The sequence below is a fragment of the Grammomys surdaster genome, unplaced genomic scaffold, assembly GCF_004785775.1.
Source record: "Grammomys surdaster isolate TR1022 unplaced genomic scaffold, NIH_TR_1.0 126531, whole genome shotgun sequence".
NCBI lineage: Eukaryota > Metazoa > Chordata > Mammalia > Rodentia > Muridae > Grammomys > Grammomys surdaster.
Genome location: NW_021621323.1, coordinates 13,847,215 through 13,871,786, shown reverse-complemented (window position 1 = coordinate 13,871,786; position 24,572 = coordinate 13,847,215). Strand labels below are relative to the sequence as shown.

The 24,572-nt window shown below is 37.9% G+C and overlaps 1 protein-coding gene across 5 annotated transcripts in view; it reads left to right on the top strand.

The window, feature by feature from the left end:
- The window catches only part of Camk2d (calcium/calmodulin dependent protein kinase II delta), a 249,279-nt gene that overhangs the window by 190,090 nt on the left and 34,617 nt on the right, over positions 1-24,572 (top strand). For all 5 annotated transcript variants that reach the window (XM_028760371.1, XM_028760370.1, XM_028760373.1 and 2 more), the window contains 6 exons: positions 6,719-6,813; positions 8,363-8,485; positions 9,278-9,361; positions 9,865-9,907; positions 14,347-14,384; positions 22,948-22,996. In XM_028760371.1, the coding sequence (XP_028616204.1) occupies positions 6,719-6,813; positions 8,363-8,485; positions 9,278-9,361; positions 9,865-9,907; positions 14,347-14,384; positions 22,948-22,996 (432 nt within the window). The remainder of the gene's footprint in view (positions 1-6,718; positions 6,814-8,362; positions 8,486-9,277; positions 9,362-9,864; positions 9,908-14,346; positions 14,385-22,947; positions 22,997-24,572) is intronic.

The following is a 24,572-nucleotide window of genomic DNA, read 5'->3' as shown; positions in this document are numbered from 1 at the left end:
GGAAATAGCCTTTTCCTACTTCAGCTGCAATAAATAAACATTGGGCGTTTTGTTACTCTGAAATCCCAGCCCAATTGACAGTAAGCTGCTACTGTCTGTGCTATAGCTGCCTGACACTGGGCCATCAGTTTATCACCATCTTCAACAGTCACCACCCAGAGGGCCTTGTGCTCAAATATAGTCTTTAGCAATGCCCTCCTCCTTAGGATGAATGACATCTTCTTAAATGTCTCAGTAAGACATTTAAGAATGTATATGTGTAATTTCCCAAATTTGATGCTTTTCAGACTGTACTACACACTATAATTCAGTATGTTCTGATGTTATATCAAAAGTTCACCTTTCTGGGACATGCCCCGGAAGTATTGGATAAAACTCTCTGAGGTCATATGATCCAGCAACCACACTACAAGACTTGGAAGCAGAGACTTGAAAAAATTGTGTCTGCCTGTATTCATAACAGCATTATTCACAAGAGGGTAAACATACCTATTGACAAGTTTATCAATTAAGCACTATGCCATATAGAGTAGTATATTATATTGCTATGAAAAGACAGGAAACGTTCTCATGTGCACTACCAGATGGATGAATATCAAAGGCATTCTATTAGTGAAATAGAAGAACAGCATAAAACACAAACCTGCATGAATGTGTTCAGGTATCTGAAGTAGTTTAATTCACAAAGCCGGAAAGAGGGAAGGTGTCAGTATTGACAGACACAAGCCTTTGGGAGAGCTGCTCTTAGCACTACGAATCTATTTGACACCACTGAACTGCGCTCTTGAAAAACCATGCATCTATTTCATGTACCACATAATGTTCTATGTTAAATGTGCTTTCCTTTAAAAAGGACAACTGCAGTAGAAAAAGTCTGTTAGATAATGCTCAGAATCCTGCAATTTTTTTTCCAAGCTTGCCATCTGAGTCTGATGAACATCACACTGGGCACCAATCTCCAAGCCAGCCAGAGTCTCTTTTAAGGCAGTAGATTTTAGGATTCGTACACCAAACAATAAAGGCTGCAGACAATTGTCATCCACAAAGCAGCACAGAGCGGCATGTGAACTGCACAGGTGGATGGCTCATCACTTTGGAGGATGGAAGACTAAGACAGCAAACCCAGCAGTGCTTCTAGTGGGGATGCTTTTCAAAGTTGCATATTGGCAACATCTTACTCTTACTCTACAGCTGGTGCTTTGATCTCTAAAGGATACCAGTGTTTTTTCTGAGGGCTCTACCCTTGTGAGCTAGCTACCATCCATGCCCACAAAGCATCACAAAGGGTTTAGGGTTTCAACAAATTTTCTGAGACGACTCAGACATTCAGTTCACTGTGAGTGCGCCTTGGTCATCTTGGCCAGATAGCCAGACCTTCTATTTCTGGCAAAGTTAACATTTATCATTTATCTTTGATAATGCTATTCCATGTCATAGACAGTTTTATCCCCTGAGAAATGACTTTTATCCTGCTAGTTTTGAGTTTTCTAGTCCCTGTCTAACCCATGATTGCTGTTTATCACGTTCCGTCCTAAGAACATCAGAAGATATGGGTTAGTCATGCTTATCCCTCTGGTTAACTGCATTTTCAGATCCCCCTAGAGGATCATAGTATAGTGTGCTCCATTCAGCAAGGTGAACTAAATGTCTTGTATGCTTTCTCCTTTAACTTTACCACAGTTTCTCAGCTTTCCATCACTTCTTCTTCCATGAGAGCAGTCTGTTTGATCATTTGTGTGATTATAGGCTTAATCATTTTTTCTAATATTAGCTTTCATTAAAATAAGTTTTAAATGTTCTTGATAAGGTAGGCTTTCTTCCTAATCAGTAATCAGTGCTTCTCAAAACTCTGATTAATCAAACATCTCTCATGTCTTCCAAGCACAAATTAATACATAAACCAAAGAAAACAGGGCAGCATCATTTAACAATGTTATATGTAACCAATTGTGTCAAAAAGCACTTTTCATGCTGTTGATTTTAGGGATGTTGAAATATACAAAAGGAGAGAGTACCATAGTGAATAAATGGCTAAGGTTACTTCATCTTACCCCCATATGTTCCCCTGTCCTCTGACTGTCTTATTTAAAATCTAAATGTCGTGTCAATATATCTGTACAGAAAACAGACTCCATTTGTACGTAGGGCAATAATATAACTTATTAACATGGTATAGCAATGGCTAGTATAGCCAGTTGTCTTCACATTTCCCCTGTCTGCTTTCTTGTGTCACAAGTTTGTTATTAATTTGTTATCTTTAGTCTCTTAAATTTGTTTTGATACGCAGGTTTCATCACTGTGTCTCTCCCTACTAAGTTTCAATGTATGTGTCTCCACAGAGCACACATACGTGGTCACCCTTGGTCTTGCTATACTGTGTGTTCCTCCTATCATTTGTAGTACTAGCTGATTCACTACTCTCGCTGATATCTCTGTCATGGAGAGTATAGGAGCATCTTGTCATTCCAGAAGGAAAACAAAAAAAAGTTAAAGAACACTGGGTTTTTGTTCACAGGAGCCAACATGAAGCTCATTTCCACCTGCCAGAGATGGAACTGTTACAAGGTTACTAAGAACAATAGCACATTAGATTGAAATACACATGCACACACACACACACACACACACACACACACACACACACACTAAATCCATTCTTTATGATGGTAAAATCTAAGAGGCATTCTGAAATTTGGGAGACTCATAAGAGTAAATGGGTGATTTCAAAAACAGGTTAAAAACAAATGGGCCATTACTTGGTCTTTCCTATGTGGGCTAATCCTGAAAGTAATTAGGTAATGGAAAAAAACATTTTCCTATTTTAAAAAGGTGAGATAGGATTAGAATGCCAATTCGTAAAACATTTAGGCAATGATTAGCAAAGGTCAGTTAGGTCATAAGAGACCAGTATGGGGAGGTCACATCAACACCCCTGAAATCCTCATTGTGGTGGTTAATGCTAATTGTCAACTTGACAAGATCTAGGATCACCGAAGACAAACCTCCAGTTGTGCCTTTGATATCCCATGAGCAATCATTTAAGGTAGGGTAACCCTTGGAAACCCCTGTGAGAGTTCACCTAGGTTAAGTTGATTGTTGCATCCCTGTGAGGGATTGTCTATGTCAGACTAACCTCAGACATCCCAGGAAGGGATCATCTAGGTAAGGTTAGCCCTCAGACACCCCTGTGGAGGATTATCTTGATTAGGTAATTCAGGTGAGAAGGCCTACTATGGAAGAAAAGTAGCTGCGAGAACTTTTAAAGTAGTACCATCAACAAGCCTGCTAGTAACTTAACCACTTAGTCTCCTTGTTTATAATCTATAAAATGCTACTAATAACATATCTACCACTATATAGGACTAAATGACGTAATGACTTAAAACACGTGTAAAGAATATTACTTATGAAGAAAGTTTGATGCAACATTATCATTATGCTACAAGTCTGGTAGTCATTCTTTATTTTCAGAGAGCGTAAGGAAGCATAATTCAGAAGCCCTTGGATTCTAGTGAGAAAATTCAAAGAATCTTACAGAATACTTCAATTCTACCTCAGTTACCCAAGAGTACTTTCTTTTGTCTTCTGTCATCAAGACTAAAACATTTTTATTTCTAATACTTATGCTGCCAAAAGTATATTTGCCATAGAAGCCATTTTGTCATTTATCAACATGAGATGGTGTGTGACTTTTCCCGGGAAGGTCTCTGAACAAATTTCTACTCACCCCAAATTTTGCACCAGTGAGAGATCAAGGAAGGTTGCACTGTAGTCCAAATTGATGAGCCAGTTAGTTTATTGGTGTTACTTATAGAAACATGGACAACTCTAAAGCATCTGAGTGACCAAAGTACCGCGCTACTGTGGGTGGAAAGTCACATAAGCTGCAATCCTGGAACTCTCAGCTGTGAAGGCAGTTTGGCTAGTGAGACAATCTCTTCTCCACACCAATGCTTACTGTGTATATAACCTTGGTCAAAAGATGGACCTTGTGGATCTGTTAAGTTTTAGGGACTTCCTTATATAAGATTTGTGAGTTGCTTTCTTCCTCTATCTTAAAAAGCCTCCTTCCAGGATGAAAACTTTTGATACAGAACTTCCTGGGCCTTAACAAGTCTCCCTGCAGTGTGAAGTGTTCTAGTCTTGAGGAAATTGTTGTGCAGTATATGTGTAGTGTGCATTGTTAGCTCTTCCTTGGACAAAAGGCCCCCATGAGCTTCCACTTCCAGAGAAGTAATGTTAGATGTCAACTGCTTAGAAAAGCCTCAGCAAAGCAAAACCTGAGTCAAAGTGGGAAATGCCTCAGCTGCAAGGCTGTTTAATCATTTTGTAACAACCTAATTCCATGTTTATTAGAAAAATGTCTAAATTCACCGGACAATGTGGGATTACAAAACAAATGATTTTTTTTCACTCCTTGCACCATAGGTGAAAACTAAAAGTATTTTAAATGAATTTCTTTTCAACTCATCCTGGAAAAAGTAAATTTTGTTATTGGTCATCGCCATGGCCATCATGACTATTGAATCATCTGTCCCATCAGATAATAAAAATAATATGAAAATTAAATTAATGAACATCAAATCTGCAACAGTACAATTTGTAAAATATATTTCCAGCCTTGATATGTAAGCCATGACAGTTTTCTCAAGATGACTATAATTTTAAATATTTTATTCCATGTTAATCACCTTCCCATTACTATGACAAATTGTTCCAGATAATGATGGGTTGATTGTGGCTTGAACTTGTACAAGTTGCAGTCCATGATATATTGGCCTCCAAACCAGGCCTGTGGTGACCATATGGAGAACTCATGGCTCGAGCACACGACTAACAAAACCACTTACCTAATGACCAGAAAAGAGGAGGAGGAAGAGGAGGAGGAGGAAAAGGAGGAGGAGGGGGGGCAAGGTCGAGGACGAGGAGGAGGAGGAGGAGGAAGAAGAGGAAGAAGAAGAAAAGGAGCAGAAGAGGCAGAAACAGCAGCAGCAGCAGCAACCAGAGTCCGACATATCCCAGTCACTTGGAGATAGCTGTAGGCCTTACCTCTTAATAACAGCTCCCCCGGGTACCAAAACACTAATGTGTGGGCACATGGGAACATTCAAGATAAAACTTATTATCCCACCACATGACATAATAGGTCGTTGCTGGGTTAGTTTTGCCTGGGTGGTTTTGTCTGCTTGCTTGTCAGTTATAATGATCAGACCCAGCCAGGGATTCAGGCATGCTAGACAAGCACTTGGCTGCAGATTTTCTAGCTACAGGCTAAGTTCTAAAAATCTATTTCAAACTGTATTCCAGAAGTAGGCAATAAAGGGGAGATTAGACTATTTTCTTTAAAGCCATTTTATTTCAGTGGTGACTTTTGTATAAATAATCCCAGACAAACAGACAAGAGCTGCATTAGATCTCCCCACCAGGAGCTTCAGGAGCCAAGGAACTCCCACTCTGAGGGGGAAACAGTCCCAGGCATCTGGGCAGAGCTTCGCCTGCCTTAGTCTTCTTCCTCCGCCTTTCTGGGCTTAAGGAGGAAACAAGGGTGAGGCTTTCAGGTGAGGCCACAGGAACTTCAGATCTTCCTCTAGGAAAATTGGCTACAAAAGAAACAAAGACCTTGGCAGGTTAGTAATGTGTGAAAAGTAACTAGAAGATATTTGAAGGCAAATGAGATCATAATTTTATTTTTAGAGTATATACATATAAAGCAATATCAGGTAAAATTCACAGTCTATGGGTATAGTTTTCATTAAACATTGAATTGAATATTGACTAACTCATAAGTGCAGTTACCCTTGGGTGGGCAGGTTCTACATCTACAGACTCAGCCATCATAGATCAGATATTTGGGGGGGAAATCACAATTGTATCACTGAATGTATGCAGACTTTTTCCTTTTTTTCTAAACAACATGGCACAGCAACTCCGTTGCAGCATTTTATGACTTTTTTAGGTTAAGCAATCTGTACATTATTTCAAATACAGAGAATTGCATTGCTTAATGACTTCCACAATTCTATCAATGGGGCCTGAGCATGCCCATGTGATATCTGTGAAGTGATACTGGAAAAAGTCCCCTCTATACACCAGCCATGCCTTTAGTTACATATTTTTGCAATAAATCTTAAATTGCGTTATAACTGTGTGCTTATGACTTTGGATGTTGCATGTGGTTTCTCCCTCCTCTTCCCTCTTACTTTCCTATAATGTATGGCTCTTTGGTGACGTCTATTTGATAGAAAAGCTTTTAGTTTTAAAAATGTATTATTGAAGAGAAAATGGTTATGTTTTTTTACATGTTATCAGCATCCCAAAGAGACACTGGTTTATTTAGAACATAAATTTGTAACCAGGACACTACAGTCAGCAAAGGTCTTCATTGTCAGTAGATAAGGAAGTAGATAACAAAAAGTTAAGTGTCAGCCCATGTAGAATCTTATATAGAAAAATGGGAGGCAAAAAATGACCTTCAAAATAAAGGAGCTTTCATCTTTAGGTGTTGCCCTGCCTGCATCTTTACAATACTTTGTTCCACCGGGTAGACTGCCAAGGTGTCAGTGTGGAGCACATGGGAGAAAGGAAGAGCTGTCATCTTCTAGAGAGGGAGGCTTTAGAACAGGACACAGTGTGTCTCTCTGAAGTCATTCCCATGCTTCCCTCTGTCTCCATACCGTATTGGTCGGGCACATTTGACTCATTGTTATGATCTCCTCAGGCGTCATCCTCTACATCTTGCTGGTGGGATACCCACCCTTCTGGGATGAAGATCAGCACAGACTGTATCAGCAGATCAAGGCTGGAGCTTATGATGTATGTAATAAGTACCCATGGGGCTTTGGGTGACGGTTGGTCAATTTACTGCCAAGAGCAAGGACTGTTGTTGCTATTTGTTTAATAATTTGATAATCTGTCATTTATCAACTAGGGTGAGGTAAATTTGTCTTAGCATATGAATAAAACTGTATCTAATACAAAATATACTTATCATATGAAAAAAGGTTAATTATCAAAAGTAGTTAGGATAAGCATTGGGTTTAGGGAAAAGGTTTACGGTGTCAGATAATTATCCAAAGAAGTTAGGATAAGCATTGGGTTTAGGGAAAAGGTTATAGTGTCAGACCACAAATTTCAAGTCATTATAGCTAGACTCAAACACATCTTTATTAATCAAAATAGGAACCATCACAATCAATATATTTTTGACTGTGAGAAATATGTTTATATCTGTTACATAAAAATTCATGAAGTTTTAGAAAGCATTTTCTGCATCCTGTTAGTTGTAGAGTGTTATCTAGATTCTTCAAGATGTTTGGCCAGTTGGGGAGAGACCAGGTGGCTTTCACAGATGAATTAACACTTCATTGCCCAATTCATTCAGTGTTTGAAGTATTGTGCCATATGCAGGGGTGTTGTCATAAAGAACTGGGCAGCAGCTGTAGGGACTGCAGTTTTTGTTATATCTGGTTAGTTTTTCTGAGCACATTTCTCAGATGTCATGGCTTACTGGGATTCAGGAAGCTGTGGTGGATCTGATTAGCAACAGACCACCAAACACTGACCACGGTTTTGTTTTTGTTTTTTGTTTTCTTTTTGGGTTTTTTATTTTTTTTAGAGCAAATTTGGCTTTGGGAAGTGCTTTGGATCTGCTTCTTGGTCTAGCCACTGTCCAGCCAGTTGCCACATACTATCTACCCTTCTTCAAATCACAATATGATGGGGAAATGGTTTCATGTTGGGTAGAATGAGAGATGATAGCAATTCAAGATGATTTCTTTCTCCAGTCAGCTCATGGGGCAGTCACTTGCAAAATCATGGCTATCTTGCAAGCATTACTTCTAGTTAAGTATTTTAGAAATTCACACATTAATATCTCAGACATGTTCACATCAAAGCCAGTGGATCAAATTGAAAATAAATGTGACCAACTTTATCTTGTTAGTTATTTCTTTGTTGCAGTAGACAGTGGTATGAATTAATCTAATTTTTATATAATTCAACTACAATTGAACTTATATAATAGGAAATTTTATGAAACAATGCACTGCTTATAGAAATGAGGAATATATTTGCCTTTTTTTCTATTTGACTCTTTTTGTGTGAGTGTGTGTGTGTTTGTGTGTGAGTGTGTGTGTGTGTATGTGTGTGTGTCTGTGTATGTGTGTGTGTTTGTGTGTATGTTTTAAGACAGGATCACATGTATACCAGGTTCCCCTTTATCTTGCTATATATCTGAGAGTTGCCTAAAAGTCCTGATCTTTATGGCTCTGCCTCCCTAGTGTTGAGATTAGAGGCATGTATGAACACGTCTGGCTTAGTGTCTCTATTTTTAAAAGCTCTTTGCTAATTTCTATCTTTGAAGTTTCCATCACCAGAATGGGATACAGTGACACCTGAAGCCAAAGACCTCATCAACAAAATGCTGACCATCAACCCTGCCAAACGCATTACAGCCTCTGAGGCCCTGAAACACCCATGGATCTGTGTAAGTCATTTTCCCAAACACCTTGGTAGTCAAAGTAAAGAATAAACTCCTAGTCATTTTTCATAGGCTTAAAGTAATCTTACAGAAAAAGATAAACCCTAATGCATTTTTGACTCAAGGTATTTAAGAAACGAATTTATAATAGAGAAAACCACAATTGCCAGTAGCGAACACTAAACTGTAAAAATTGCTAAGTAAGTATTGTCTGCAGTAAGAGGAAGGAGTAGTTCCCATGCCAATTATTGATAAGACTCATGAGCAGGGACTAAGAAAATGACATGAATACTTACTGCATCCCAGAAGGGAAAATTTTACAAGTCTAATTCATTATCATTAAGCAGACTTAGAAACGTATGAGGATTAGAAGCTAGAGGCAGTTTTAGGGGGCACAGGGTGTCTGCAATAGTTTGTCTTGTAGTAAACCAACGAAAACCAAGGAAAACCAACAAAATTGTAAGGGAATATGAAAACTTCTGTAAATTTCTAGGGTGAGGATATACTGCTAAGTAAGGGGAAGATATTCTGATAGAGTGAAATGAAATGCTTATTATAGTGATGATCTGAGAAGTTAATGATCTTCGTTCCTGTACCTTCTATCCATCAGTGTTTGAGTTCAGTCTCTAGCAGTCTTTATGAAACCATGCTTTTTCCTAGGAGACGTTGGCAGTTGAGTACTTGCAAGTTGACTGTATACTTGCAGGCGCCGTTAGCAAAGACTGGATGAAACTGAGACTCTTTTCTTGTCCTTTGTATGTTTTAAATATCAAGTCACTCTTTCTCCTCTTCCTTTAGCAACGCTCTACTGTTGCTTCCATGATGCACAGGCAGGAGACTGTAGACTGCTTGAAGAAATTTAATGCTAGGCGGAAATTGAAGGTAAGAAATTTGACATTGTTGTGGCAGGGGTGGGAGGAACGGGAGGGTTGATTTGGTGAAATAAAAACTGCTGAAAGCAGAAGTCTTAGAAAAGCTTTTAACACTATAGATGTCAATAGTCAGTCCTCCTGGATCGGAGGGAAACGGACCATGCTTCGTAATCAAGCCCAGGATGCAAGTAGGCTGGATGGGGCAGTATGTGCTGTGGTTTCTCTCCTTAGAGGAAACAGCTGTTCAGTTTGATGACCTAAACAATGGCTCAGAAACTTAGAGCTGTCCAAACATCCTGAGAGTCACAGGGTAGGGCTTTCAGGAAACAAATAAACAAAACAAAACAAGAAAGGAGATACCTTGAACTCTGTATCTGAAAAAAACAAAACAAAAAAAAACAAAACAAACAAACAAAAAAAAAAAACCAGAGATTTGTGAGCCCTTGTTACATGTTTTTTGGTCAGAGATTTGTTAGGGCCAACTTTAATCAACTTCTCTTATTTCTTTGATAGGGCGCCATCTTGACAACTATGCTGGCTACGAGAAATTTTTCAGGTATGTATGTATGTATGTTTGAACTCTGTTCCTTGTCCTCTGACCTTCTCTAATCTCTGTGTGTGTGTGTGTGCACGCGCGCACGCGCGTGTGTGTCCTTAAGAGAATTGAGAAAGTCTAATAACTACAAATGGTTAACACACACACACACACACACACACGCACACACACACACGCACACACAATGGGGAAACAGAGATTTCTTATACTCCTGTAGCTGTCTGTAGGACTCCACTCATACTGGACATCTAGGTCTCAAATGCTATGGTCACACAAGTATGATATGTATGTCTCATTTTTATTGATATTTCATAAATAACTGTGGCAGGACTTTTCCTGCCCATTGTATTTGCAGTGGAGCTCTGTCATTGGATCGAGAAGAGGTAGGTGGAGCTAAGAATTGGGAGGAGGAAGGAGAGAGAGAGAGAGAGAGAGAGAGAGAGAGAATATGGCAGCAGATGTTCATGGCTCTAGCAGCCTCAGGTGGTTATTCATATCAAGGTTAGGTAATTGGGTTAACAATTCTAATTGTATAAGTACCGCGCGCTAACAGATTGTGCCACAGAGGCAGATGCTCACAACTAGCCATTGAACTGATCATGGGGTTCTCAATAGAGGAGTTAGAGTGAGGACTGAAGGAGCTGAAAGGGTTTGTGGCACCATGAGGAGAGCAACAATACCAACCAACCACAGCTCCCAGGGTCTAAACCACCAGCCTGGGAGCACTTAGGGAGGGATCCAGGGCTTCAGCTGAATGCGTAAGAGTGGGGGGCCCTGCTGGGCATAGGTGGAAGATGAGATCCTTGACCTCATGAAGCCTGGACGCCCCAGGAGGTGGGAATTTTGAGGGTGGGAAAGTGGGAGTGGGGGGGTAGGTAGGGGTTACATCCACAGAGAAGAAGGAGGAGGGGTAAGGGGATAGGGGGTTCCCAGGTGGGTGGGGGATGGGATAAGGGGACAACATATGAAATGTAAATAAAATATCCAATAAAAAAAAGAATATGAAAAAAAAGAAAAAAAACAATTCTAATTGTGTGAGTATCTTGTGTATTGAGTATTTGCTAATATATAAATCCATTGGATAATCTTTATGTATTAAGAGTCTTATTTCTACAGGGTACTGGAATTGTTTATATCTACCGCATGGGGGTGGCAGAGTTGGCCCAGGGGCCATGCTTAGAGCCATGGAGTCCACGGGGCTGACCCGGTAGAGGCAGTAGCCACGCCTACATCTCCTGGGTCCCTGGCTGGCACCACTGGGCAGCCGGTGCTGCCATTAGGGCAGGAACTTAGAGCAGGAACATGGCAGACAGGCCAAGATCTTGCCAAGAGCACCGCTTTTTCTAATTTGTGGTCACACAAGTATGATACATATGTCTCATTTTTATTGATATTTCATAAATAACCATGAGAATACTTTTTTTTTGTCTGATTACTATAGGGAACTGCTATAAGAAAGAGTTTAAAATGAGTCATTTTGTAGAACCTTATTCTTATAGGCCTAATTTTTCAACTAAGGTAGTGACTTCACATTCGTTTAGACTAATTAGAAGGACTAAAGCTGTCTAATGAGAAGTTACAGAGAACCAGCCAAATGGGTACATAGGGAGGTTATCCAATAATAGTATTCCTCAAAATGATTGCATGTTGGGGGTAGGAGGAATAGAAGAAAAAGAAAAAACTTACATATGAGCTAAATTCAGCCAAGAAGTTTCTTTTCTCTAAAAGTGACTCTCCACAATGTATGTAAAATGTGTATTAGGAAAAGTGTTTTTAAGTCTTGGAATCCTCCTTGATAGATTATGTAAAGAGCTCTAAGCATTCAAAAGTCAAATATTGGCATGTGCTAACCAGACATACATGGAGTGGACTGGGCAGCAACCAACTTACTGCCTTATTTGATAAACTTATACTTTAGGGGAAAGTCATCAGGTGATGCATGTCTTTAATCCTAACATTCAGGAAGCAGAGGAAGTTTGAACTCTGTGAGTTCAAGGCCAGCCTGCTCTTCATAGAGTGTTTTAGGCCATTAAAGGTACATAGTGAGACCCTATTTTAAAAAGAAAGAGAGAAAAAGTGAAAGAAAAAGAAAGAAAGAAAGAAAGGAAGGAAGGAAGGAAGGAAGGAAGGAAGGAAGGAAGGAAGGAAGGTTGGTTATTTTTAGAACACTTGTCAAAAATGACATTACTTTTGCTTTGGGGTGGGGTTGTGCAGCATTCACTGACTTGCTCTGACTGTTTTGCCCAGTCAGGATGTTAAAGTGATAATCGGGTGGCCACCATTATTCATTCTTCATTAGACATTCTTCAGTCAGTCCCTAGTTACTGTTAGACTAGTGTTCCAGAACCGTCCTCCTTCCCACTTAGATAGATGATGAAATAATGGGCTGGTGAGCACTAGGCACACAGTTCCCACACAGTGACCAGGGCTGCGCATCCAGCGGCTGCACTGGCCAGCTGTTATGTGTTCTATCTGATGTGCTTCATCTAATAAACCGTTTGTCAGGCTGTTCTGTAAAGACCAAGTAAATGTGACTGATGTTTATGTGGGTGAGCGCAATGCCAGCTCACTAAGCATTAACCAATAGATATGACCTTAAACTAAACAGATGTGTCACCCTGGCCGAGGAGTCAGGGAATCGCTAGAAATAGAGTGAGTTATACAGTATATGTTGTTAATGATAAACTTACTTTTTAAAGATTCTCCAGAATTAAAATCATATATTTTGTCAAAATTTTAAATGTACCCCTTAAGGGTAAAAAGGCTCCTCATTAATAATGCTTATATTCACTTATAGCTGGTTTAATTTACCTCACGTTCCTTTTCGCCATTTTGTGAACTAAAACCCATGACCACTATGTGGATTTTGTATTGCTTCTGAATGTTTTTGCATGAAAAACAAACTTTTTGACCCATCACGTCTGTGTCAACTGAATACCATAGACTCAGTTATGTCTTGTACTTTCATGATTTTGAGTATTTCATTCATTCTATTCATTGCCAGATATACTTTTTAAAGTAAATGTCCATAAGTATGTGGTTATAAAGTTGTTTTTATTTCTTCTTTTCTCTCTGAATGTGGAATGTATTTCTTGTGAGGTAAGGTGGTATCACACAAGGATGGCACTGCATCTCACAGGCCAGATTGCTGCTTTCCCTCAAACCATTGTCTTCTCTTTGCTTGCTATTGCAATCCAAATTATTCTGTTTGCTCTCTCACCTGTTAACTGCCACAAGAGTTCCCAAGTGTACTTTTTTAGCTACAGGCAGACAGTACCATAACCAAGGCAACTACTGAATAACAATCTCCATCGATAAACCTTAATAGCTTTGTTGCTAAAAAGTAAGGTAAAATGAATATTTATGTCTTTTAGATAAACTTAAAATGTTGCCAAATTGAAAACCAAAACAAGACCCCAAACCAAAGAAATATCAATAAATGAAATGTTCATGTGGTTTTGTTACAGCTAGGTGTTTCATTTCAAATGTCATGCTCCGTGTGCTTAAATGACTGTGTATATTAACATTCAGTGGAAGTATATACTGTGAGTGTTCTACACCAGTTATTATAGATATGCTGGGTGTTCACTGTATATGCACTCATATTTAAAAGGATGCTTTCTAGTTTTAATAGACTGAGGAAATTTGGGGATAATACAAGCAATTGCTTAAACGCTCTACAAAAAGGACATTTTCTATGAGAACCGATGCCTTTAAGATTTCATTTCATTTTAGATCTGGTTCCAGATATTATGGTTTTTAACTTTTCAATTCAACAACCTTTGTTTAGGAAGCCTTTGTATTCTGATTTTGAAGTCTAAAAGAACACGGAATGCATTTTTTATTACCATATGCTGAACATTTAAAAAATTTGCTCCTGGTCAATAAGGTATCCTCTGATTTTATATAGACATTTGTGTCTTCAGTCCAACTGATGTTATCTGATTTTTAAAAATACAGAGAAGACACTGGTTAGCCAGAGCAAATTTTGCGAATGAAATTTCAACCTCTGGAAAGAGGAGCTTCAATGGCAGAACTGACATCGTCATGAGACGTGGTGTGGATGAACATGTAGTCGGTCTGTCAGCTGGTGTCTTGAGACTGAAACCAACTTTCTGGATTATGACGGATAGTCCAGCGAAAGTTCCAGTATCCTTTTCAGAACCAACAGTGACATAAAGTCCAATGTGCAGCTGGCAAAGTGTTCAACTTCATGCCATGAACTCTGGAAGAATTTAGTTCTAAATTTGCTATGGCAAAACCAGAAAAGTGATACTGTATTTCAGTGTCCCGAAAGCTCTCGCTCATCAGTGTGACCTTGACGATTTGGTGTGTGTTGCCCATAACTCGGTAAAGGTGTAGGAGACAATTTCTTGATTTATCATCTCACTGTGGGTTTGTGGATAACTCTCTAAAGCTATTTTACTCTCATTTTGCAGCAGCCAAGAGTTTGTTGAAGAAACCGGATGGAGTAAAGGTAAGTTAAACAGCTCTTTTAAACTCTCTCTGACTTCCATATACAGTATCGTTTAACCATTACCTGCAAATCCTAAATCTGTGTAGTAGTTTATGTCCTTGAAAAAAGGTGCAGGCCAAAGCATGAGATAGTTTAATATTATCATGTATGCTAACAAACATTCGATCCTTTTCACTTGATTATGTATTAACCATGAAAACCAATATTTTAGATATAGTTATTATATAAAGTGAATATCTCAGTCATCTCTGCTTCTCCGCATTCACAAACCACTCTGCTGACTTAAGAACCTGCAAAACCCAAATGCTTTTTCAAGTGATTATGATGTGTACTTGAAGCCCACCAAAATCTGGGAAAAGTTTATCTGAAAAATCAAGGCTTCAGTGACTAGGTGTTTGTGCTTAGGCAGTTTCTTGAAAACCCGTGAGTTCCTCGAGTTTCAATACTAAGGATTAAAGATATGCTGATGGTGCTACCCTGAACAGACACTAGGAAAATCTTCCAAGGAAGACAACGGCATAAATATTTTTACTTTCTTGGATATCAAACTCATATAGTACAACTTACTCCTACTGATATCTTGTTTACAGTGAGCTTATTTTTAATACTGTAACTCCATATTGCATAATAATATTTGTTATCTTCTAGAAATCACCTATATGTCTTGTTAATCATTTTCTTTCTCTTCCAATGGCAGATGAGTACATTCCTCAACAGGTCAACACTCTTGGGAATTAATTAATATTTTAAACTTTGAACTTGACCCATTCAGGTGGTCAGTTCTTACTGAGAAATGTAACATAAAAAAATCATTTGTTGGGTCCTAAATTCCTATGGATTCAATCCTTACCTCACCACCTGTCTGTGTATGACTTGGGAATTTCCACCTATGGGGTCACTGAGCTCGCTAGATCGCCACTTCCTGTTCCTCACACTAAATGTATTTTCCTTCTGCTGATTTCCCTCGTCAGATTTCAATAATGACAGTGGGTGTCTGCCTTTTTCCTGGTATAACATTGGTGAAAATATGAGGATTTTTACATTTCTAAACGTTTTCTTCTGGGTTTTCTGTACTGCCCCGTGCTGGAGAGCTCATAAGTCCAATGCACAGTTATTATCACTGGAATTCTGATACAAAAGCACCATTTCCCTCCAGTCAACCTATAAACACCTCTTCAAGAATGAAATGATTATGTATTCAATGTTTTGATGCTTTAAAATTCAACAGGTCATGGTTTTTTTATTTTTGTTTTTGCTTTGTTTTTTTGTTTTTGTTTTTTGTTTGTTTTGTTTGTTTGTTTTTCCTCTTCTTTCTCTTTGACTGGTCAATTCAGAAAAGGAAGTCCAGTTCGAGTGTTCAGATGATGGTGAGAACCTGTGTCTGCCAGATTTCTCCTACCGGGAAAATGCACACTTAGAAGTGAAACAATCTCATTTACCCGAGTTAGTGGAAGTAGAAAAAGAGCATCATAGGTCAGCGCTAATCTGCACTCATAACACGCTACTCCACTTTCACATTACTTGGTTTTTCTCTGATAGACTTTTTCAAGTAAATAAGAACTTGAACCCTTACCCGTCTGTGAGAGCAAAGCCTGGTTTTCTCTTTGAAAATAAACAAACCAGGCAACAATGAATACTTGCTCGTGCGGGGGTTGGGGGGAGCTATAGGGTTGTTGTTGTTATTGTTTTTAATCGGTTATCATAATTGTTAAATTAATTCAGACACAACTTAATGCAATTGCCTTCGGTTTACAAATAATGTGAAAGTGATTTCAGCTTGAGCCCATTCTAGCTAAGCTTCTTTAAGAGAAGTATGTATTCACCTTAACTGAATAAATACAGTACCTTATTCGTGCCTTCTGAGAGTGTTGATTGCATTCAGGTTTCAAGCAAGAAAAATACATTGCTTCCATAATATAAAGTACATAAATTCACATGTGTATTAAAATACAACTATGGTTGAACATAGTACTTGATAACTGACTCTTTACAAGTTAGTTCTTCTGGCTTTTTCTTAGATGTTTCCCTATTGTTTGGGAATAATTGTCATAAATACCTCCAAAACATGATGCTGTGTGTGTCGTTCATGTATGAATGTGGATAAAAGCTTGGGTAGTTGTGCACTTTGACTGATAATTTTGTGTGCATTTAGATACAAATGAGTCATATTTTCACTAAAATAAGACCGTTCTTAGCAACTACCTTCTCCAGGGAAGACCTTTCTCCTCCCAAAACAGGAAGAATATTCCAGAGTATTTCCCTTTCATTTGATGAACACTAAATGCATTTAATCACAAGGTCCTGATGACTGGACAGAAAGTTGCTATGCTTCGTCAAGCACTCTTTCCCAATAGAACATTACCTTTGGGCAGCCCTCTCCTTGTCTAATGTAGCTTGTAATAACATAAGTACATTCTGATCCCTCTTTAACAGACACCCTTAAACCTATACCTCTGTCCATTTTTGTCTATAGCAAACATTTTGTGTTCAATTGACTTAAAGCAAAAATTCCAAACCTATTTTCAAAATGCAGGTTAGTGGTTTAATCTTCATTAAGTCATCTAGGTAAAGGAAATGTTCAACACTTTCTCTTTCTGGGTGTCACAGAGCATTGTATAACAATGCTATAAGCTAACTGTTTAACAGCTGTAAACTAATTAAATAATGGTCATACCAACATCATGCAAATGAGAATGAAAAGAACAGCAAAATACTATATACTTCAGTTAATTCTGTTCCCTTTTGCCTTCTTCTCAATGATAGCCCCCCAAAAGCCTGAAGGCATAAAGTTAAATGACCCAGGAAGCTCAAATAATTACTTGTGTAATCACTTATAAATAATTATTTGATATGCAGTCCCTGTTCCTCTTTAAGTCCACAGATATATTTACATACATATTAAAACAATGGTGTGTTTCTCTTTAGAAAATAATATACAAATGACTACATAATTTGCTACGCAAAAATGAATATGAATTTAAGTTTCTACTTAATAGCCATAATGTAATGTATTATGCATGGGTTTGCAGTATTTTATTCTGTAGTTCCAAACTCAATAAATTTCCAAGCTCCCATATGTCCACAAAGAGCCTTCTTCTGTGGGCCATTGCCATATTTATTGGCCCTATGCGTGTCTTTGAAAATATGGCTCCCATGGTAGTAATTACATCTCCTATTAAGGATAAACTCACTTGTGTTAATGTGAGGGCGTGGTCCTACCAGATGTACTCAGCAAGGATAACAGAACAATCACAAGGTACTGAGCTATCTCCCAAGCAACTGTGAATAATAAAGTCCTTTCACATGGCGGCTACACAACCGAGTCTGATTTCTCCTACTTATCACTGAAGACAGATTCCTAAAGGAGACCCAAACTTACCATTTTCATGGTAAACACTTTAATGTTTGTATTTTGTCAGAAGAAGCAGGATTTTAATTGGATGTGCAGTAAACAAAGTAATGATAGCTCCCCAGGGAAAAATGATCTATGTGTGACTTCAGGTTCAAGAATAAAATGAGAAGAAAAAAATAATAAAGGTATATTCTCATAGCAGTGAATAGTTGGCAGACTGGAAACAGAATCTGCATTGAAGAGTATGAAACTGGCTACAGCCTCATCATACTGGTTTGAACTCAATGAAGCCACTCAGGGCAGGCAGAACACCCAAAGCAACCACAGATGATCTCGGTCTTCCATCACAGACAGGGTCCTGGTCTATGTGTGACCTTCAGGAACTAGACATGCTCTTCATTTGTGTCTTTCTCATCCATCCCCCAGGGACATTTTATTCTCATATCTACATTTCTGTGTTAACACGCTACTTGTAGACATTGGCTACCAAGAAGACTAAGGCATCTCTGTTTCTATTTTCTGCATATCCACAGATAAACAACAAAGCCAACGTGGTAACCAGCCCCAAAGAAAATATTCCTACCCCGGCGCTGGTATACCTGGACTCTTGTACCCTTCTTACGTTCTGCACTGTTTGCTGTTGTTTCATCCTTTCACTAAATCAATATCTATGTATCAGTACTTCATTTATTGTTGGTTTTGTTTGTTTTGCTTTCACAGATAGAAGAAAAACTTTATATTGTTTTGTTGTTGTTGTTTTCTTTTCTTGAGATAGTTGTCAAGCAGTGTGTTTCTAACATGAGACCTCTCATTTCATTGTGGAACATCATGCTTTTCTCCGCAGTTGGAATTCTTGCATGTTGGCTTGGAAACGCAGTAGAATGTGCTTCGGTTACTCTTAGCTCTTTCTGGTGTTGATTGCTACTGATCATGCAAACAATGGTTTTTCTTTCTGCAAAGTACGTGTTGACATCAAGGAGAGCTAACAGGATTCTTGCAAGATGACATGAAAAGTAGACCTTATTCAGAGTTTTCATTTCTCTCTCATTGAAAGACAACATGGCTTTGCAAGACTTCACTTTCTGAGATAAAGAGGCACTGCCTAAGTCAAAGCGTTTTGTCTGTTGTGTTTCAAATTAAGTTGTCACTGTTTCACTTTCTTCCACAGAATGAGAGTGTATACTACAGAAGGTTAAGCTCTCAGAAACAGATAGCTTTGTCCATTTCAATTAAATGTAGAGAAGTAACAACTTAGTTCCCTCCATACATTGGAGTAGTGTTGAGTTAAAATGCAAAATCCAAATACTGGCATTTAGTATATGAGTTTTATAATTTGGCTTACAATTCCCAGAAATTACTTTTATTCCCAGACTGTTTTTGCCATTGATTTAAAATTTTTAGGCATTACTTTAATTGGGTTGACCAGTAGGCTCAATTCAAGAATGTTTGAAGGAAAAGACAAATAGAGATAGAGGGTTAAAACTAAGAGCAAAGCTCAGTGGGAGAACATTTTCATATTCTAGAAGAGACCTTGGTGTTCAATCCCTAGGGGGAAAAAAACATGTTTTCTTTTAAAAAGCTAAGAAAAAAAAAAGAGGCCAGAAAGATAACAGGTTATAAATAGTAAAGTCAATGTCGCAGCTAAAGCTACAGCACGAAAGAAAAGAAGCAAGGGTTGGATTTTTCTAAGCATTCAGTACAGGCTTTCCCTTGGGGAAATGCCTGTGGTGAGGAAGACTGCTTGGTTGTGGTTATAGCAATTCACAGGTGCCAGGGTAGCCGTTAGTGGATGCAACAAGCATGGTATCGCTGTGTGAACACTAGGTCTTTTTTTAAATTAATATTTGAATATTATTTTCTGCTTAAGAATATTCTCATAAAAAGTATGTGAAAATAATAGTTTCTTCATGGAAAAATATTACTATAAATAATATATAATAAATTTTACATAATATATATCTTCACAAAGAATTTGATGTCCTCTCAGATGTTTTAATCTATGGTGTTCTCAGCCAGTTTCTGTGGGAAAGACAGAAATAAACTATCCAGTAGAGAAGAAAGGAAAGCTTAGTAATCTAGACATGAAGTTTATAAAGCAGAAATTTTATTTTTGATGTGATTAGTATAGGCTGTACCAATGGTGTTTCCAATTATTGTGTTTTATTATTAGTTCTAAAACATTTAAACAAACGTTTTAAAAGTATTTCTTAGAATTTTTATGCGTTTTTATGTGTGTTCTTTTGGACAGTTTTGTGGGGGTTTTTTGTTGTTGTTACTGTTTTTTTAAGTGTGGTCCAGTGTTTCAAGAGTCTCCAAGGGTATTCAGCTATGTGTTGATTATAATAACATCAGAGTTGAGCCCCAAGGCAATACAGCTGGGAAAAAAATATCTTCACAAAAAATTTGACATCTTCTCGGATATTTCTATCTATGGTGCTCCTGGCCAGTTCCTGTGGACAGACAGAAATAGAGTATTCAGAGGAGAAGACAGAAAGTTCTCCGTGGGATAGGGCCGGGTGAAACAGTGACTGCCTCTTTTGGTCTCCAAACTGCAAAGCCAGCTCATTCACCTATCAAGAATAAGGTCTTTTGCATGCTGCTTCTGGATAGAGAAGTGTGTGATCTCATGGGTTCAACAGAGAGACCTCCACAGAGATCCTGTCAGTTGTTGACAGCCCCTTACCTGGCTTTAGCTCTTGTCACTAGTCTTGTCTGTTAGCCCTCTATGCTCTGTCCCATAGACTAGTAAGAATGTACTTACCAAAACAAACTGTTTCTTTCTCTATTTTGTTCTCACTCAGGAGCCCCAAACTACTGTAATCCACAACCCTGATGGAAACAAGGTATTCAGAGAGCATCAACCCCATTTGCTCTGATAAGATTACACATCTCATCAAATGCCCTGTGCAAAACCCAGTCAGTATCTCAAGTGGAAAAGAAAAAAAAAAATTGGCCATCTTTCCACCACAAGCTCTTTCAGGTCTAATTATTCTAGAATTATCCATAGACTTCCTTCAGATCAAAATGAATGACAGCCTGAGAAAGAGAGATCAGTGATTCCCTTAGTCAATTAAAAAGAGTAAGGGTCAGGTTAAACACCTGCAAAGTCTTTGTGTTGAGATGACTGTGTATCTTAAGCTATTCCGTGTGGTCCTTTTATTTCTCCATGTCTGTTTATGCATTGTACAATAAACACATACAGCATGAAATTTCAGAATTTCTTACTACCATCCTCCTTGTCTTCAAAGATAATGAATTTGTAGGTATTTTTTTTTCCTAAAACACGATGTTGCTTTTGAGCTTTTCATTGTCTTCTGTTGTCACAGTGTTTTTGTTGTTGTTTCTGGTTGCTTGTTTTTCAATCCCTGTTACTGATGATAACAATAGGTGTTACTGTTTGCAGTGAATTTGAAGAGAATCAGAGAGTTAATTTTTGTTAAATATGTTTGCTGTCGATCTATATGAATTATAGTAACATGCATTTAAGTATTATGCTGAATGAAGACTAAGGTGTTCCACTTGTTGTAAGTTATGTGTATACTGTGTTCATATCCACACTCGCATACGTGTCTGAGAGATAAAAGGGTATATGTTCTAAGTATTTTCTATGTCCAGCTTATAACTTGTTATACATTATCATATCTAAAGGAGAAAAATGCATCAGACTTTTCTAAGATATGGAATAGGTCATGGGTCTTTTCCTTACCCGAATCATTAACATTAAACAATCGGGAAATATATCTCATCTCTGGATCAATATTTAGTTGACCCATGTTGAAAACATGAAGTATTTTGTGTCTTCATCTGATGTGTTCCTTAGTGTCATGACTGGAGATGTTCTAAGTCCCAAAAAGATTTGAGGTAGTCAGGACCAGCACATATGAGAATAATCCCATTAATGGCACTATCAAATGAGAGACCAGGCATAGCAGCTGGAGTGGACACTGCCATATATCTAGCTCTGTCATTTGTAAGGGTTGCTGCATGCTATTTATTGCTTACATGAATTCATTTTCTTTAAGTGCATGGGATTAACCTTCATTTTAAGATTAAATCTGAATGCTACATCACATTAAAGAAATGCATGGATTTTTTTTCCTTTGGTTTTATATGTATGGAGACTCTGGACATTAGCTAGTTTACATATTTGGTTTAAATATTATATATGGTATATATATATAAATAGATGGCTTTCTAAAAATACAGAATCTATAAATGAACACTGACTGGAATTTTTTTGACGACCCTCCAAACCCTGTTTTCCATTTAGTGAACATACAGCTATTAGCTGAAACTTTAGTCCCAGTTATTTTCAGTTTTGGCCTTTAGCCATTCCAAGTGGAAAATGAGTACTTACGAATACTACAACATATCTTTACTAGAAAACATTTCATTACTAAAGTGTAATAAAAACATTTCTGAGGTTCCTTTAAGAAGCATCTCCCCGTCCAGCAGTTCCAGTGCACTTTTGAGTGTGTTTGCTTCTCTCCATCTTCATTTGCAGTTTTACAAAGACCTTTGTCTTTTCATTGTGGAAAGAGATTTCTTTTTCAACAACCAACACTTTTTGAGCTAGAAAAGGATGAAAATAAGTTAAACTGACCTTGAAAATAAGTCATTCCTTATGATCTCGGTGTCCTAAAGATAAACCTGTAACTTTCTGACAGCATTCAGCCTGGCTTAGCTTGACAGTCCCAACTTCTGAATCAAATGATGGAGTAAACGCCTTTTCCCCATATAGATGGAGGATAGACAAATAGCAAATTCTGTACTCAACACCATGCCCAATGCAAAAACTTGCTAATTACTGAGGTTTATTAGGGATAAGATCATGTATTTTAAATTTCAAATTTATTCTGCTGAAATATTCCATTTTTCCATATAAAAACACATTGTATGAGGCACTGTAATGTGAACTCATCTTATGCAGTTCATCTTAAAATAAACTACATACTTCTTCTGCTTCTACAAATCACCTGGATATATCCTGCATCCGTGACTAGGCAACCAGAGTACTCCCTTTGAAATGTTTGCAGCATATGACATCTTGTTTCTGTTGAAAGTCACTTGATGTATGTGTCCATTTGCATGTCGGCATATGCACACAGCCTGCTGAAGAAATTTGCATGATATGTATGTATCACCAGCCAAATTTGTCAGAAGAGCTAGTTCTGTTGTATGAAACTTAAAACTGTGTTTTCCTCTGCACAGGAGTCAACTGAGAGCTCAAATACCACCATTGAGGATGAAGATGTGAAAGGTAGGCTTGAGGCAAAAAGTGGGAAATCACTAACTTAGAGGGCCACGTCCGTCATAGCAAAGCTTGTTCCAAGTACCTAGTCACTGTAGATTAAGAAGAAGGCTTACACCAAAAGAAATTCATTTTTGTTTTATGAATATATTATTCTGGATAATGAATCACTCTATGAATGTGCCAGCTTTTTCACATTTTATGTGTTTTAAATTTAAACATGTGGTCTGTGCAAGCATACTGTTGACATCACAGCTAGCGACTGATTTTAAACACATCAGTCAAAAGTAGCATAAAATACATATGCCCTTTACGTATATCATTAAAACTTGTATAGAAAACTGTATTCTATTCTGAAGAGGCAGTATGAAAATATTCTAATAATTTTTTAATGGTCTCCATTGAATGCCAATGGAGCTTCATGATTTTGGAAGCTTTTTGGCTTGAGTTTCATATATTTTCTTAATATAGTCTTGACATCCATTGCATTTTGTCTGCCTAAGCTATCCAGCTATTGAAATCTCAGAACCACCATACAGACATCCTCAATATGTACTTCTAGTTTACTCTACTTCCTTTGACCACATGACTGGTTTTAAAGTGTTAATTTTGCTCTGTTTTCTTGTACAGTTTTGTGTTCTTGTTGTAGCTCAGTATGTGCAGCTTCATCTTCAATGGTTTGCTTGGCTAGAAAGTATTCTGGAAAGAAATTATAATAATAAAGTCCTTTAAAATAAAAATTTAAAGGAGGATAAAAATATTTTTGAAGAATTGAAAGATGTCATTCATCAATTAGCTAAATCTCTGGGAAATACCTTTCATAAAAATGACACTAAATGCTGTAATTTTTTAGATGGCATTAACAAAATAGTCTTGAAGAAAAATGTATGTATTTGTGTTGTAAACTAAATAACTAGGCACTCTCACCTCACGAAGAAAGATGGACAATTTAGGAAATGAAAATGGTGGCAGACCACAATTGGCAGTCACTTCTGCTGCTCTTTTTCTTCTCGTTTTAGTGGAACACTGACACTACTGGCATGTCCTCTTTATATTACTAGGGCACTGCCCTATCTCTCTTAAAGGAAGGCGCTCATTGTTTCTTGGAGTGCAAAAGTAGATAGCAGTGTCGGGGAGATGATTAAGTCTACTCCTACCACTTTTGCCACTAATCTGACATAATGTTATGAATCACTGATATTACATAAAAACATATGTGTTAACCAAATAAACAGATGCACCATTTAGCTTTGCCAGTGACTCAGGAAAGATCATCTTGTGAGTGTTTTAGCATTAGCTGTTCAGCTAAATAGAATGTTGCATATGATTTTGATAACAGCTTATGTAAGTGTTTGGTGGACACTCCCAGAGAGATTCTAGGTTACCGTGCACCAGAACAAAGAACTGAGCAAAGGCTGATGCAGCTGAAGTGAAGACCATTTATTTTAAAAAAATTAAAAAAATTAAAAAAAAAAGACAGACTTCCAGCAGAGAAAGTAGGCCAGTGGGAAGAGAGCTGAGAGCCAGAATAGCCCTGCTTCATGGAGGATGGGAAATTTTTTATGTCATGCAATGTGAGCTTTCT